Genomic DNA, 17,171 nt, shown 5'->3' with positions numbered 1-17,171 from the left:
TTTCCACATGTATTTCCACGCCACATTTATTTCCACACTACATTTATTTCTGTGCTGTATTTATTTCAAATCTCACATGCAAACGAGAGGGGCGAGGTTATCGTCAGACCAACGCAGCAGATAGCTATGCTACCTGTATGGGGGTGACAGTGGAATCGCACTGCCGAACGGCATGGCTTGTAAGGATATATTATTTTGGCACAGATAGTAGATTTTGTAGAGGTACTTGGGCGGATAAGTGCTCTACAGAACATAGATATTGAAGTCTTAAATAGTTTGAGACTTATCGAGCACTGTTTGTGTGCATGATGTACAGGTAGTGGGGGGTGATAAGTGCCAGGTAATGTTAGCTAACACAGCTAGCAACAAAGAAGACAATCACTGCCACCACTGCTACATCGCTCTGCTATTATGTGGATAACTAGGTCGATAAGGCACCTGATTATAACGATCTAGCCTCACCATTATGCCATGCATTACCATTTAGTGAGACGAGACCTGAAGTGAAGCCAGACCATTCCAGACATTACCCATACCTTTGGATTTACAGTAGGCTACTGCTTCAAATTGAAGTCAAGTTTCTTAACGCTTTGTTATTATTGGCAATTTAAAGTTGCAACTAACCAAGACGTGTCAAGACCAAGACCCATTCAACACGGTACACAATAACCAAACCCAGATATTAGGTACAGGTTTATGGAATTATTCAATATTAAATCAAACCACTGGACTCGTTTTAATGACCATTCAGTGACAAAACGGGTTTGGCTGTTCATATGTGCCAATACTGCACAACACTACTAGCTCTACAGTAGCTAGCTCTAGCTGAAATGGCCACACTGATGTCGTCCTTTTATCATTTTGTCAGCTAGCTAGCCGGATAGCCAGCCACTTGGCCTACAGTTGCCGACTTCGAGACCGGTGAGAGCCAACATACCACCTAGGAAGACATAGTGTTGGCAGTGATTGTTAGCTTTGCAGACGAGTTCCACATCACACGAGCGAAAGCCATGTTTATAAAGGTAACTTCAGCGCAACCTCATAGCTATCAAAGATCAAGTCCCCACACGTAGGCTACTAAGTCACCGCCATCACCCCCATACAAAGACAGAGACGACACAGACATTATGGGCAAAGCTTGTCTACATTGTATGCTTTTCGGCAGTGCAATGCCACTGTCACCCCCATACAGGTAGCATAGCTATCTGCTGCGTTGGCCTGACGATAACCACGCCCCTCTCATTTGCATGTGAGATGTGAAATAAATACAGCACTGAAATAAATGTGGAGTGGAAATAAATGTGGTGTGGAAATACATGTGGAAAAAAATGTGGTGCGTAAAAGTCTCAAAAAATAAATAAATGTGGCATTAGGAAATAAAAGTCCCATGAATTAAATATATGTTGTCTTTACAAAAACGTCATTTTTAAATAAATAAATGTATTCATTTATTGATGTCAGTAAATGGATTCAGCTATATAATTATATAATGTTATATTTATATATTTATTACCATCTTTTTTTTATTTCAGAGTTTATTTCATAGCCGTATTTATTTATGTATGTATTTATCTATTCATTTACCTATTTATTTATTTAATTTTGACTAACTCGGCGTTCCATACTTATCAACATGGAAAAGTGGATTGGATTGCTTAGTTAGTGCAAATGTTTTTTTAAATTGAAAAACAATGTTGCAACATTGCCTGGCTTTGATGAGGGGACGGAGAATTCGCATCAGCGGTGCGCTTGGCCATCAATTGGTATTTCAGACCGGATGTGCTGCGATGATAGCTCAGTAGAGGGTTTTCACCGACGTCACGTTCTGGGCGGTAACCCGGATGCACGGCCATTGTGGAGGCACTCGGTGTAAAAAACTAAACGGAGTACAATGGAGTATTATGAGCTTTGTATACTTTAAGTGAATGTAGCCATGTTCAAACAACCGAAAAGCTCATCAAAACGCGTCCAAGATGCAAAAGCGTATAGGAAAGGACTTCGACCACAAGAAAATGCGCAATATTTCGAGAAATTACAATTTATTGGCGGTGCAGATCCCTACAAGTTAGCGTTAGCTCCCTCTTGGATCCGTGACGACCCGGTGATTCTTCCTTCAGTTGCATATCCTGATATAGTCAACTACCTGGTTTTCTCGCCGAGCCCATACACAGCGGAAGACCTTAAATCCTTCAAAGATTTGGAGGCCTATCCCCCTGTTTCTCCAGCAACCAATGGGTACTGAACTACTTCCGCTTTCTGGTTTTGTGTTTCCTGTTCAGCGTCTAACCTCTACTAGCGTACCATGATATCGACAGAGAAGGCAACATTACATTGATTAGAATAATTTGTGTTTAATTAAATGTTGTTAACATGAGTTCAGGTTACACTTGTGCCCTTGTCGATTGCCATAACAACAAATTGAAGATTTTCGTCGGAAACATCTTGCTTCGAACATCAACAACTTCGAAGAAATTGTCAGTGTCCATCGCCCGCTTGCACTCCATGCCAGGAAATAAGGAACGCAAAACAGCATGGCTTGCAGCTTTGAAACTAAAACACCCTCCAAAGAAAGTGTATGTTTGCTCTTTCCATTTCTTTAAAAAAAAAGCCAACCGAACTGTATCCTGATCCGGAGCCTCATCTGGGCTACGCAATAATGCAATAATGTCATCACTCTCAATATTGTAGGTGGATGAATAAATACAATAAGCATGAACATATTAAATTACAAGTGTAAAAACATTTTGTCAAGTGCTGTGCATATGTAGTATTATATTTTTACCTTCTACTGAATAGCTGCGGCATGGCTACATGACTTCCCTAACCCGGCTGCCGACTGTCTCAATGTATTGTAGCTAATGTATTGTTACTTGCTTAACTACATGCTCTTATGGTTCTTCCCTTTGGCACTTATTTTGGTTGTTCACAATATGTGCTTGATGTTTTGGCTACCCGCAATGTTGTTGGGGCTATCTTGTTGTTATTATCAGTGACCAATGCACTTTGTAAAGCTCTCTCTTGGAAGTTGCTTTGGATGAAAGCAACTGCTAAATGAGTAAATGTCATTGACTCCACTTTCCCTCAGCGTTACCCATGCTGTATGTTTAGCTTTATTGACACTGACTGGGCTCTACTGCTGCCTTCAAAAATATAAAGCTGCCGTCTTTCTTCAACAATACTGTAGGCTACCTATTTTGTTACTATGCAAGTATAGTAAGTATATGCTACTGTGCTTGTGTAATTACGCAACTCTTTGCCATCAACACCTTCAGAAAATAAAAGGTAACTAGAAAAGGCTGTTCCTGCGAAACAGCAGTGAGAATGCTGAAAACCTGAATGGGGATAGCTGACCATGCTAAAAAAGCTGAAAAATGTGAAAATGTTTAGAAAGTTATAAGCTGAAGCTTCAATGCGCCCAAAAGGTATTTTAAATAGGGGCTGAAGCTGGACGAAGGCTTGAAACTACAGAAAAGAGAAGAAAAATGCAAAACAAAAAGTGAAAAAAATCAGAAAGGAGAGAAACAATACATAAAAATGTGAAAATGTAGGAGAAAATTTTTTGCTGGAGTTTCAAAAGGCCTGAAATGTATGTTAGAAAGGACCTGCAGCGAGATGAAGGCAGAAAAATTACAGAAAAGAGAAGAAAAATGCAAAGGTACTGGCAGTTGGAAGGTACTGCTGTGAAAGGTATTTTTGAAAGGACCTGGAGCAAGATGAAGGCAGAAAAGAGAAGAAAAATGCTAAACAAAAGGGAAGAATTCAGAAAGATGAGCTGCAGGATAATGTTAAAATTTAGCAGAAAAACTGTTGCCGAAGTCTGGGTTGAACGAATTTGAAGGTAAAAGGACAACACTGGAATGACTTGAACTTGCTGGAAAAACGTAGCAACCGTTGGTCATTTCATTGGCAACAGACTGGCAACATTTTTCAATAGGGTCCAAATGCAGTGCTCCCTCCTCAGGCCCCTCTAAACCGGAACTCTCTCCTCAGGCCCCTAGAGCCGGAACTCTCTCCTCAGGCCCCTTTTTTCATGTGTATCCGAGGTATTAGCGCCACCGCTGGTCGGAGGATACTGTAGGCTATTTATATTAATAGGCTACCTTACATTGAACTTCGGTTTTAGCATAAGTCAATAATGTTTAACAAAGCGGAAATTAGCATTGCGGCTAGCGTTACGTATTGCTAACATTACAAACATGATCACTGTTCTAACCCTGGCAAGCATAGAAAATAGGTTTGGCAGTTTAGCGTCATCTAGTGGTCATTATAGAATATCACATGTTTTCCGTTGGTCATTTGCAGCAGCAACAGCTGGCTCGTGTTATTGTTTATTGTTTCCACGGCAACAAGAGCCGGCTCTGAAATAATTCATTTTTTAACGTTGATAATACAAACAACACTACTCTCTTAATCTGAAATCAATATCCATCCTTGTATTTATGTTAAATGTTGCTTCATCAATTACCACTTCAATCATAAAGATGTGTAATAGCACTAAACATATATTCCATATTCCAATAACGTAGGATTACGGTGTTCATGGGAAACTTAGGCTACTGCAGGGGGATAAATTAACAATAACCATGCCGAGAACATAGCCTTATGTATCGTTGATGAAATGCCTCATTTAGGCTATCACCGGCCAAACTGGCTAGCGAGTTTTTATTATGAAAATGAAATTTAGCCCGCATTTGGAGGGTGTTAATTTAGAACTCTGTACCTAACGCTAGCCGCAATGCTAATTTCCGCTTTGTTAAACACTATTGACTTATGCTAAAACCGAAGTTCAATGTAAGTTAGCCTATTAATATAAATAGCCTACAGTATCCTCCGACCAGCGGTGGCGCTAATACCTCGGATACACATGAAAAAAGGGGCCTGAGGAGAGAGTTCCGGCTTCAGGGGCCTGAGGAGAGAGTTCCGGTTTGGAGGGGCCTGAGGAGGGAGCACTGCATTTGGACCCTTCTCACATTTTTAAATAGAATCTAGGTTTCAGGTTCAAGACGGAGGAGAAACTTATAATGCGTGCCTGCACACCCAGTCATGTTCAGACACTTAATTTAATATGACATCAAAATAATAATCCATAGTGCAGGGTTGCCGATGTTGTCGTTGTCCCTGGTGAGTTTTTTTATAAATAACAAGACCATGTTACTCTCTCTAACCGCCGGATCATTTCTTGCAAGTGTGTCAAAGTGGTATGTAGATCTACTACTTCAAATTGAAAACGGAGAAGATATTTACAGTAAAGACAAGTTACTTTACATCTGTGTAATATCGTCAATTAAAAGTAAAAACTTTCCAGTTACGATGCGTTTGTTCGTAGGATTAACGCCAGCTGCAGCAAACACTTACCCCAGCCCTGGTTTGGCTGTTGGTGATGGTTAGCTATGACTGTCTTGAGCCTCCGTTTTTGCAGATTTCTGTGAAACTTGCTAAAATAAAAACGATCTAGCTAGATCATGTACACTTTAAGCTCAATGTACATAGCTTGTTTGGCCAATTTGGTCGATACTGTAGTTGAAGAAAAAGTCGAATGAAGAGCCATATCGCGCTAGCTCGATTATAAGAGAAAAACAAACATTTACCTAGCATCCACACCTCAAACAAGTTAACCTAGACGCAAAACTGTACGTCCAATCCAAAAAATAAGGATATATTCCGAGTCCCAAGACTCTGCCGAAACCATTGATATCCTTTATGTGTCTGTGCGGTCAGAAATATGACTCTGCCTGCAGTTTCCAAAACGTTACCCAATTCTGCTCTCATGGTGCTTGTTTGTTTGGTTGTCATGGTGATAGTGCAGCTATGATCGCTAACCAAGCCCCCACTTCTCGGCTTGAGGCAACAGCCCCGGTGGATGTAGTTGGTATTGCATTTCCGATTTTCTACCCGACTCGTCCGGTCGTTTTTATTCTATTAACTCCAGTCAACATATCGAAAACTATCTCCCCCAATATTTTTTGTTAGATTCTCGAACCTGGCTCATACTACTAGCTTTTTCATATAATAATTTTTCCTGATTTTTGCAAAGATTGAAACCAATCCGAAATGGGTAAACTAGCAGCCCATTTATTTGCTTACATCAAGAAAAGTTGCCTGGAAACGTGCTCGCGGATACGAACAATGAACGAGCACAAAAGGGAGCATCAGCAAATCGCTGATTTACCTGAGCTGAATGAGAACAAAGAGAAAGGATTTGATAATCTACAGCTGCCTGCCTTTATTGTAGTTTTACAAATGGTTGCACATACATGATGGTTGTTTGTAGAGTTAATTTAAGTTATTTTAAAGCAGATTTAACCATTTTGTAATGAGCGCTATATGCACATGGCATGACAAACGTAATTATAGCCTAATCTAAATAGTTATAATATCGTGGCATGTTACAGCTTCATTATATATTGTTGACATGTTATTCTGAGGCAAAGACAAAGATGAATAAATCATGTCTGATAACGTCAATATTGTTATGGTCGTTATATTGTTAGAACTTTAAGTCGGTTAACACCACAACGATGGCATTAACAATAAGCTAGTAATTGTAAACAACACTCATCATCATTATAATAGTAAAGGTATAGGCTTTATTTGCTTTGCAAAGCTAGAACAACAACGGAGCCAGATATTCAGGTTTAAAGTTTATTTATCCGACACAATATATAAGCAGTTAAACTATAAACACAAAGCAAAAAGAACAACGTATAGGCCCTGCACGTATAATACAACAGTACTAATAGTATTGATTTTCGTAAAGTTCACATGTAGGCTATCTGCTTCTTGATCGGACTTATACCACATTCTGACAGTTTTCTGCAATGCCTTAGCTCCAGCTCAGAAGCTCGCGACTGGTTGTCGCAAAGTTTGACGTATACAGCTAGTTGCAAGCGTGCATGAGTTTCGGAGTTATGAACAAGCTTCTGCGCAAGACCGGACGAGTCGGTCTGGAAAGATGGCGCGGTCCGTTAGGAGCTCTCGCTTGCCTCACTGCGCCACTGAGCACTTTTCATAGAAATGAATGGGGACGCCATCTTGGAAGACAGAAGTAGCTGTCTATCGTTGGGAGAATGCAAGCATTCTCACTGCTGTTAAGCATTCTCACTATTGCTTTTCAACTTCTCAGTTCTTCCGCCGTTTTTGGGCCTTTAACTAGTCCTGCATACTTTCACCGATTCCTAAAATTTTTGTATCAAAACGTTCAGCTCCTTCAGGAGATGATGGCTACTGATGGATACTTCTGGTATTTCTCACTTTAATACTTTTTAAAGAATCAAGGTTTTTGTGCAAATTAAAAATTGAGCTCCTTCTTGATTTTTAAAAAGAGCAGCCGCTCTTTTTCTGATATTCAACTAAATTGACAAACAAATTCCTCTGACGTTCATATAGTTTATCTTACAGAAACAAGTTACACCTTAAAATCTAAAGAGCTCACATTTACAGATTTTCAGCTTTGAGCCTTGAAGCGAGAGCAGCCTTTCAAATTCTCTCACTAACTTCAATGGAGAGGTTGGTAAAATTTCGTTTTTCTGACTGCACAGACATATAAAGGACATGTCTGGTTTCGGGAAAGTCTTGGGTCTCGGAAAATATCCTCATTTTTTGGATTGGACGACATTTAGCATCCACACCTCAAACAAGTTAACCTAGACGCAAAACTATACGTCCAATCCAAAAAATGAGGATATTTTCCGAGACCCAAGACTCTCCCGAAACCAGACATGTCCTTTATATGTCTGTGCGGTCAGAAATACGACTCTACCGGCAGTTAAAAAACACATCTACTTTTTTTTTACCCACCTCTCCATTGAAGTTAGTGAGAGAATTTGAAAGGCTGCTCTCCCTTCAAGGCTCAAAGCTGAAAATCTGTAAATGTGAACTCTTTAGTAGTTACATTGGCTAAAAGAGGACACGTTTTCCTACATTTTAAGGTATAACTTGTTTCTGTAAGTTAAACTATATGAACGTCAGAGGAATTTGTTTGACAATTTAGTTGAATACCAGAAAAAGATAAAAATCAAGAAGGAGCTAAATTTTTTATTTGCACAAAAACCTTAATTCTTTAAAAAGTATAAAAGTGAGAAATACCAGAAGTTATAGCCATCATCTCCTGAAGGAGCTGAACGTTTTGATACAAAAATTGTAGGAATCGGTGAAAGTATGCAGGACTAGTTAAAGGCCAAAAAACGGCAGAAGAACTGAGAAGTTGAAAAGCAATAGTGAGAATGCTTAACGGCATTCTCACAATTAACAACGTCGATGTAGGCTAGCTAACATTGGGTCATTGCTTCATGTCATCTAGCCACTCCGTCAGACGGGATGGATGAGGGACTGTACGGTACTGTCGTCACAACTTGTTAAAACATCCATGGTGTGTATCCACCTCCGTTTTTTGTCCATGTGTGATTCATCCATGGAGAAACACCGTCTTTTACAGCAAACAACATAGCAATCTACGGTCTAACAAACGTACACAAGCTTCGAACCGGAAAACGAAAACCGGCTTCCGGTTGAAACCCGCTATGAATCATGGGTAAATTCGCTAACCAGGAAAAAGGTGGATAACCACATGGTGTGTGGATGGGTGAGGGAGAGGCAGTACCAAGTTATCAACGACCGTTGTGTTGTGAAGGCCAAAGTAAGTAATGCAATAACGTCTTTAACCAACCTAACTTTAACCGTATGATATCATTGCAAGTTGTAGCCAAGTGACTCAATTGTGTTTTTTCCCTGGTAGATCTTGGTTGAGCATTGCCAACCACAAGCGCCTCGTTTACTTTGATAATCTCTGACATTCCTCTCCCTGGTTTTTAATAACTTTTGGAAGTTGATAATATTGCAAATGTTTTTTGAGTCCCTCCAATATGGCGAATTGCGGTCTGATGACGCGCTGTGAAAACCCTCTGTTCACAACGACAAAACACACAGATCAATTTGGTCTTGTCAATGGAACCATTTGGCAACTTTTTAAAAGTAACCTTTCCATTCAGAATCTTATTGGCATCCATTTCGGCATCTCGCGCTCGCTATCCACTTAAAACGTAACGTTAGCCTACTACTCTTTAGCCGGCTCGCAAGCCCAAACAAGTGTGTGCGGCGTGCCTGTTATTTTGTTTCCGGTCTAGCTAGATCCGGTGTGGTGTTGTTGTTTTTCAACGTCAGTAGTCGTTGCAACAACGTGAAAAAAACTAAAAAGTTTGCTAGGCCAAAAAGAACGTTAATCTTGCGATAAAGAAATGTACGCTGTTAAAATGGGTTTGCGTTAATGCCGTTAATAATGCGTTTAACTGACAGAAGTAATATTTATTACCATCATTTATTGTTCCACCCCTAAAAAAACTTGGTCCCAATTGAGTTGCTTGTATTCGACCAAACGTCCAGTTTGACGGTTTAGGCTTGAATTACGTTTTTGTGGCAAAAAGTGCCTTGTATTTACAAAGGGAACTCACTGATACGACGTAAGACAAACAGCAATATCAGCGAGCCCTCAGTATTAGTAGCCTACCGTAGCTAAAAGTCTTGGAAAGTTGAGGCTACTTGGTTTCACTTCGTTCTTTTGGTGAGCAGTCTCACGAGCCCTACTCACCCGGCGTCATCGAGCCGACCAGCTAAATGCCTATTTACCACTAGCGTTGCTACCTGCATATACCTACAGCTGGGAGCTGTCTTCCGTTTAGCTCCTAGATTCAGACCGAGCCCCGGTATATTGTAGAGCGAGCTAACTACTACACTGCTGAGTGTTTGCATTCTTCCTTTTTTAAACTTCCATTAGCTACCTGCTGCCACCCGGATCCAGATTTTTTAAGACTAATTAAGTTAAATTGAATAATTTCTCACGGCACACCTGACACGGCACACTAGTGTGCTGTGGCGCAGTGGTTGAAAATCCTTAGTGTGCGTGTATGCCTGCATATGTGTGCATGTGTCTATGTATACTAGGGCTGTCGCACTCAGTCAACTACTCGATTTTTTGGTCGATATGCTCTTGGCCGACCAAGGTCTTTTAGTCGAGCTGCTGTATGGCAGTGTGAGATCTGATTCCCGCTTGTGTCACCTTTGCTGAATTAAGGAAATGTTCTACAGAAATTGTAGATTATATTATTTAAGACAAATAAAGCAACTAAAAAAATATATATTCAAAAGAAAAGGTGTTAATTTCGTTAATCTGTGCTTTGTTTTGTTTGTTTTTTGCACACGGCACGAGCACAATTGGCTGCCGAACTACAAAGTCTGCCGTAGCCTACTTTGTCTGTGTTATTAGGCAAAATGGCAAAGAAATCTGTGGTATGGCAGCATTTCATTTACAGTACATTTACTTATCATAGTTCAACGTTAAATATAATGTAGACTACCACCTGAAAAACAAGCGGAGCTGGTTCATGCAGGGGAACGCGAGACATAGCGCCTCATTAGCAGCGCCTCATTAGCAGCGTGTCACTAGCAGCGCGTCATATCACGCAGTAGGGGCACACCTTCTTAGCAGGGCGGGCTATTTAATCAGGATATTGCTGCACTCTGCTCTGCTAGTGCCCCGGCCTCCACCCTTGGTTCTGTGTTTCCTATCGTAGGGGCAGGGGCGCCGTATAGGGGGGAAAAGACGATTCTAAGGGCCCCTGACTGACAGGGGCCCCAAAAAATACGCAAAAAGTAATATTATATTATATAAACCATCATCAAGTATATAATACATTTAAAGTATAATAATACAATGAATGATCTCTTTGTTTTTACTTGTGTTTGGCAATAAAGGTTAAATATCCCTATTGTACAAAAAGTAAACATCCATATCGACCCACCATACCCCTGTATCTGCATGAATTGGTTTGATCTTGCCTTTGCCCACTTATCGGTGACAGTGTTTAGTTGCAGTCAGTAGATGCGCTAGTCGCTAAAATGTCGGGCCGTAAACACAAATCAGGGTTTTGGAAAAGATCAGAGAAAAAAGAAAGAGAGGATAGACAAAAGAAAGGGTTTCAATCAGTAACCCAGTTTTACCAAGAAAGGTTGGGTAGCCAATCTGTGAGTGGTATTAACCTGTTGGTTTAATGTCCATATAACCAAGGCTATCTAGCTACCCAGCAAACAAGGGACGTCCTGGGGAAGTCATTTTGTTAGCTGGGTACAGTGTCATCACCACCATCTTTGAAACAAGCTGAACCCCCTTGAACAAGCTATTCTAACAATGTCACCGGCAGTATTAGTTATTAATCTGGCAACTGAAAATATGCCCCCAAAAATCGTAAATAAGTTTGACATTTATTTATTGGGAAATGGCTAATTCAAAAGAAGTTTGCTGGAAGCGATCATTGTCAGTAATGACTAGAGCCCTGCACGGTGGAGAAACTGACCTGGGTAAATTGTGCTAAGCTAGACTAGCTGCTGTTGCTAGCCAAACTTAAAGGAATTGTTTGAATGCACCAAAATGAAAAATTTTGTTTTGACTTCAAGTTTAGGCTGTGGCATTGAAGACAGCGACACACCACACAAGGTTGAGTTTAAATACATTATTTAATGTGAAATTACTTACTGTACAAGTCTTGAATTACTAAAATGTATGATGCTGCCAGTTGCACTGTGCGCAACAGTCTTACTACATCTATACATTTACATTTAGTCATTTAGCTGACGCTCTTATCCAGAGCGACTTACAGTAAGTACAGGGACATTCCCCCCAAGGCAAGTAGGGTGAAGTGCCTTGCCCAAGGACACAACGTCATTTGGCACGGTGGGGAATCGATCCAGCAACCTTCTGATTACTAGCCCGACTCCCTCACCGTTCAGCCATCTGACTCCCAACGTCCCTATGCACGTTGTAGTTATGCGTCGTTGCTAACGTGTGCTGACGTTGTGACGTTGGGCTTGCACTGATTCCCTTTGGCGACAAAAGGCACTTTTTGCCACAAAAGGGGGGGGGGCACTTAGAATTTTTGCCATGGGGCCCGAAATTCCTGGCGGCGCCCCTGCGTAGGGGGAATGCGTCGCTGCTCTCTGCTCGGAGGTCGAGACGGTGTCTCAGTCAGGGAGCAGAACCATAATGCCAAATCAAATGTTACAATGATGTGTTGTACCGTGTGAATAACGTATCAAGTAAATATTAAACTGAGTCCTCCTGCCTGAACCATACTTCGCTCATGCTAAAATGCGCTGGGTTGAAAAATGAATATGCCTATAACAAGAATCACATCAAATCGAATGACATTAGCTTCTCTGGCCAAGACAACACAATCTTTCTCTGTTACACCGTTCCCCACTCAGCTTCCACGTAAGTTCGCATGCTGCACTTTTTCAGGCAGTGAATTGCGCGCTGATTTGCATGTTAAACAAACCATATTTTTAATTTGTAGTACATTGGTTATTCTTTATTAACGATTACAGTCAGGCATTTTGTATTTTATTGGCATTCGGTATCAACTGGACTAGTGACATAAGGCTTATTATTAGTAATAGCTTATTTTATAGCGTCTGAATCTGGAATGTCCATCAGCTACTTTGAGTCAGATCGGGAAAATGTTTATACGTTTATGTTTGTCTAGTTGTCAATCACCCTTCTAACGTATGTATTTCTTTCATATAAAAGAGAAGCGCTTAGTTGAGTCTTGGTTGTCCAAAGAAACTCTGAGTCAGGGACAGCCCCAATGTATACAGTTCAAAAGGTCTTGAAAGCTGATCAAAGAGGCCATCAGTTGGACTGAAGAGGTGTTGCACTAGCCTGGCTGCCAGCCCAACTTCTCCCCGCCCACAAAAAAATTTGGTCGGGAAGTTGGGTCTGGAGGGTCTCGTATTGGGGAACAACTACAGAAAACGAGAATCTGGGCGTACCAATGAAATTGCCAGGGCGGGCTTTATACGATGATGGACAGATGATCAACAGTAACGTAATCACCCACGTCACAAAAGAGCGCTTAAGTTGAATTTGTTTTGAACAAACAACATATTACGTTGCTCTGATTGGTTGTAGGTCTATCCAACTGAGCGAAGAGGCATTTGTTTTCCAGGCTCGTTTGAAACACGCCCCGTAGTCAAAGCCCAACGGAGAGTTCTCAGACTCATATTCTGTCTAGAATTATGAGTATGACAACGTCAGGCTAGTGTTGCACACTCTCCCCTTCATTGGCAGTCTCTAGACCTTAAATTATATATCATTTGAGACTGACCACAAGGGGTGGGGCCTTACCTCGGGTGAAAGATAGACATTAGTCCTTAGTTATTCCATCCTTCCTTTCCTCTCCAAACTTCTCTCCACCCATCTTCAAACTTTCCTGTCACCCTTTACCCCTCTCCATTTGCCTCCTCTCATTTCCTCTCCTTTGGCCTCTTCTCCTTTTTTCTCTTCCAATATCCTCTCCCCTTTCCTCTCCTCTCTTCTCCTCCTCTCCTGCAGTCTTCACCAGTACTAAGAAAGCTTTGAGCTTCTGCCAGGAGGCCCCGGAGCCACCTTTCTGCTAAAAATAAGGGCTAGGAGTAGAAACAGAGGGAGCTGCCACAATGCCAGCAAGTAGAGGACAAGGGTAGGAGAGGAGTGGAGAGGAGGGAGGGGAGGGGGCCCCCTGTACTTCCAAACAATGACAAAGAAAGAGAGTGAGAGAGTTTCAGGGAAGGAAACAAAACAGAGAACAGATATGTTTTTTTTTATAATGACACCGTATACTATTTAGAGTTATAGTTAATACAAAGAGAGACAGGGAAGATAATAGTTTGAATGTGTTCATTTGGTGGAGTGAACCGCTGAGAGGTTCATGCAGGCCTAAAACTGAGCCTGATTTCTTTGTAAAGCAAAGAGCAGCGGGAGATAAATTCCTCCTCGGAATGAGCAGGCTACGTGAGTGTGTGTGTCTCTTTAGGAGGAGATGGTGGAGGGCGAGAGGCAGCGATATACAGAAAGAGATGGAGAGAATGAACAGGATAAGAATCCCGTTTATAAATATTTATGTGAGAGAGCTAGAAAGGGAGAGAAAATAGAACTGCAGGAAAAAGAGAAAAGGGGAAGAGACAGAGCGGGAAGAGAAAGCCAGGCTTGTCCGACCCCCCTTCACCTCCTCCTTCCTCGTGGTCTCTCCTGCAGTCTCTAACAGTGTGAGCGGAGCGAGTTGTGTGCTCACACTGGTAGCTGAAGGCACCTGTAGTGCCATTTCCCACTTCCTCCCCCAAATCACTCTCCTTATCTCTCCCTTCTCCCGTCCTCTACTTTTTGCGAGAACTAGACAAGCCTAGGATTGAGATGTGGCCTTAAGGTTTTGGTCAGTAAGTAACACTAGAGAGGGTACAATTCCTGGGAAGATTGTAATGTGTGCTTGCATTCATTGCAGCACGGGCAGTTCTTTTTACTTTCTTTTTTTAACTACATCACCTCCAAACCTATTATTTTAACTGATATTAAACATCCAAACATTTGGAGAATTTTCATGGGTGTACTTAAATCTTACAACTGATATTTCTGTATATTTAAAATAAATATGCATTATGCTTATTATTTATGAAGATTGCACGGATTAAAAAGCATACATGTTCTGCTGCGCCGTTACACTTAAAATTCTAAAAGTGAAGTGTAAAATGAAACAGTTCTTGCTAATTGTCCTTAGTGCAAGAGGGAATTGTGATACGCTAGATGGCAACTTAAGAGTTGAAACAATTGCAACAAGACAAAGAAATTGGGCAATCCTGTGTAAACGCCTCAGTGAAATAGCAGGTTACTGTTTCCGAAAGTAAATGTATGCTTCTAATAATATTGTATATCGTATTGTACATTACATTTCACAATTGTGTTTTTTATCACAGTGTTAAATGAGCCAATAGTTATCACCCTGGCCTTGCCTGAAGTGTTTCTGCAGCTGTCTTGCTGGCAGTTTTAGGTATCTCCCAGAAGTTAACAAGCGCACGGGTTTGTAGCCACCGTTAGCTTCACTTTTCACCACAAAAACTTTAATTATACCTAAACCGTCAAGTGAAACCTTCACATGGATACAAGCAACGCAATCGTGACCAAAATTAACATTTTGACACCGACTGTCTATGTAGTATAAAAATTGAGGGGCGAGTTAGGGTGAGAAATTTAATATTAATAAATAATAATATATATGAGAGGTTGCGCCTTACCATTGCCAGAGGCAAGCAACACCAAATTAAGACAACAAGACCATATAACCTGAAACCAAGTTTATTTAATCTACTACTAAGTGATTATAGTTTAATTCCTTATTAAATAAATAATTCATACCAACCATGCTAATACTAGAAAGAGATGTGCAGTATAAATAATGTAGCACTGTCTTCATTTCATACTGAAGGGCCCAGAAGACTGGTTCCTATCACGGTCCATTCCTGCTGCCCAGAGTCTCAGGGATTTTTTTTTTTCTGGCTACTGTCAGTTCAGACAGACCTTTTAAAACAGACACAGCACAGCGTCATACCTGGGTTTTTGTCTGGACAATTCACAAATGCATTTCCAAAGAAAAACATGCTGGCTAACAACCTACATGGATCTTGGGGTTGAAATGGACATGTAGGGTGTTCTGTGTGATGTTGTCTAGTGTAGAACTGTTCGTTTCTGTCTCACCGAGCCAGTCGTTGAACTTCTTGACCTCGGAAGGGAGGCCCAACTCAGTGAAGTCTCCAGCATGGATGAACACATCTCCGTAGGGCATCTGGATGGCATCGGTGCGTGAGTGTGTGTCAGAGATGCACACAAAGCGCGTGTAACCTGGCGGCTTGGGAGTGTCGTGGGCCAACGGATCAACCCTGGGTGACAGAAAGAGAAGATATCAGATATTTTCTAAAACATACTTACCTTGATAACCAGCTCTGGATACATTAAGGTTTTAAAAGGAGCTCATCTGTTCAACTTCTAACAGGGTAGACAGTGTTAAAATAGGCTAGGACTATAACTGTAACACGTTTGAATGTCTACACTGCACCACCTTACAACTTGCCTACAATGGAAAATAATTTAACTCTATGGGTCTGAGACCACAATAAATGCACAGCAGCAATGTAATGGAGAGGAACGGGGAAGAAACAGAGAACAAGTGTGTTCTCCTATGGGAGTTCTTGTGACTGTATGGAGCTCTGTGGGGTCTCCAGAGGAAAAGTGGACCTGGTGAATAACAATGGCCCACTTTAGAAAGCTCTCCTCCAGGTATGCTACCCAACCAGCCCAGCCTCCCCCAATACATCGCCTTAGTTATATGCCTACACAGTGAGAGACAGAATGCAGCAATGAGTGTGAGTAATAGAGGAAGGGGAGGAACAGGAAAATGGGAAAAACAGAGAGGAGAGGGGAAATATGAGACTGTGCTGGTGTAGGAAGGAACTCAAGTTGCTAGATGTTTGTTTTGTTTGTGGATAAGTGGGAGAGAGGAAGAAAGACAGAGTGAAGGAGTTCGATGAAATCAAGAAAAAGAGTGAAAGTGAGAGAGTCAGAGGAAAGAGAAATATGTAGAATAAAAGACAGAGAGCTGCACGCGATACGTGCATGCGCGTCTCCACTCACATGTGCACGTGTGGGGGTTGGAAGCGTCCCTGGTTGATGTTGTAGAATGTGAAAGCCTGGGTGGGGTTTGTGCTGTACTCATCCACCTCTACGGCTGTCCTACTTCCAGACCTCTGGGCCTGGGACTGCTGCTGTCGTCTCGCCGCCATGATCTCAGATAGGGTGAAGGCCATGACACCGAGGCCGCGATACACACACACTCGAGGCTGGAGCTTGGACTCCTTGAATTTGGTTATTGGAGAAGACTTGCTGCAGGGCAGTCTGGGATACAGGAGGATGGGTTTGTCACCTGTAGTTGGTCAGGCAGAAGCAGGCTGGTGCTGTGGATGGGTGTGGACACCAGGCAGTACAGATAAAACCAGGGGAACAGCGGGCTGACCTGGGTTAAAATGAGTAAAGGGGCACATCTGGGTCTTCCACTCGCTGGGGTGGGTTAGGTGAGGTGGGGGGCCTTACTGGGCACTTTGTCTTCAGACACTGGCCCAGTTCCGTATAACTCTGTTGGACTGCAGCAGAATAGGCATGCCCCCTCCTCCGTCTTTGGCCTTGGGCACCACTGACACACACCTGCACAGAGCAGACAGTGAATGAAACAAAGGCTGTTTCTCAATTCTAAGAACGCTAAGAACGTACTTGCATTCGTGAGAAGAGCGTTCTTGCAAGCATCCTTGCAAGACCGCAAGGACGG

The 17,171-nt window shown here is 41.8% G+C and overlaps 2 protein-coding genes across 6 annotated transcripts in view; both read right to left on the bottom strand.

Moving 5' to 3' along the window:
* The window catches only part of LOC146276918 (metallophosphoesterase domain-containing protein 1), a 62,146-nt gene extending 55,692 nt beyond the window's left edge, over positions 1-6,454 (bottom strand). For 4 of the 5 annotated variants that reach the window (XR_014762512.1, XR_014762513.1, XM_084701931.1 and 1 more), the window contains exon 1: positions 5,589-6,454. Coding sequence is in view for 2 of the 5 variants with exons in the window: in XM_084701931.1 (XP_084558057.1) it covers positions 5,589-5,595 (7 nt within the window). In the remaining 3 variants the exon portion in view is untranslated. Of the gene's footprint in view, positions 1-5,355 lie in introns of all 5 variants that reach the window. The other variant, XM_084701933.1, reaches the window with a different exon arrangement.
* Positions 6,455-15,170: 8,716 nt separating this feature from the next.
* LOC146276917 (metallophosphoesterase domain-containing protein 1-like) lies at positions 15,171-16,765 on the bottom strand. The gene is made up of 3 exons (XM_084701934.1): positions 16,484-16,765; positions 15,551-15,732; positions 15,171-15,373 (listed from the first exon to the last, which is right to left on the bottom strand). Exons 1-3 carry the CDS (start codon positions 16,654-16,656, stop codon positions 15,303-15,305), a joined length of 426 nt encoding a protein of 141 aa, XP_084558060.1. The 5' UTR covers positions 16,657-16,765; the 3' UTR covers positions 15,171-15,302.
* Positions 16,766-17,171: the final 406 nt, after the last annotated feature.

This window comes from Hypomesus nipponensis, chromosome 7, assembly GCF_054491055.1.
Source record: "Hypomesus nipponensis isolate SF chromosome 7, ASM5449105v1, whole genome shotgun sequence".
NCBI classification, from domain to species: Eukaryota; Metazoa; Chordata; class Actinopteri; order Osmeriformes; family Osmeridae; genus Hypomesus; species Hypomesus nipponensis.
This window is presented reverse-complemented; position numbering and strand designations above follow the sequence as displayed.

Bases quoted from the DNA above. Each gene is read 5' to 3' on its own strand.
- LOC146276917 (XM_084701934.1), bottom strand. From the start codon at position 16,656: ATGGCCTTCACCCTATCTGAGATCATGGCGGCGAGACGACAGCAGCAG. The intron at 15,733-16,483 runs GTGAGTGGAGAC...TCTGTCACCCAG, and splicing joins CAACCCCCACACGTGCACAT to GGTTGATCCGTTGGCCCACG. The intron at 15,374-15,550 runs GTGAGACAGAAA...CTGTTTTAAAAG, and splicing joins GAAGTTCAACGACTGGCTCG to GTCTGTCTGAACTGACAGTA.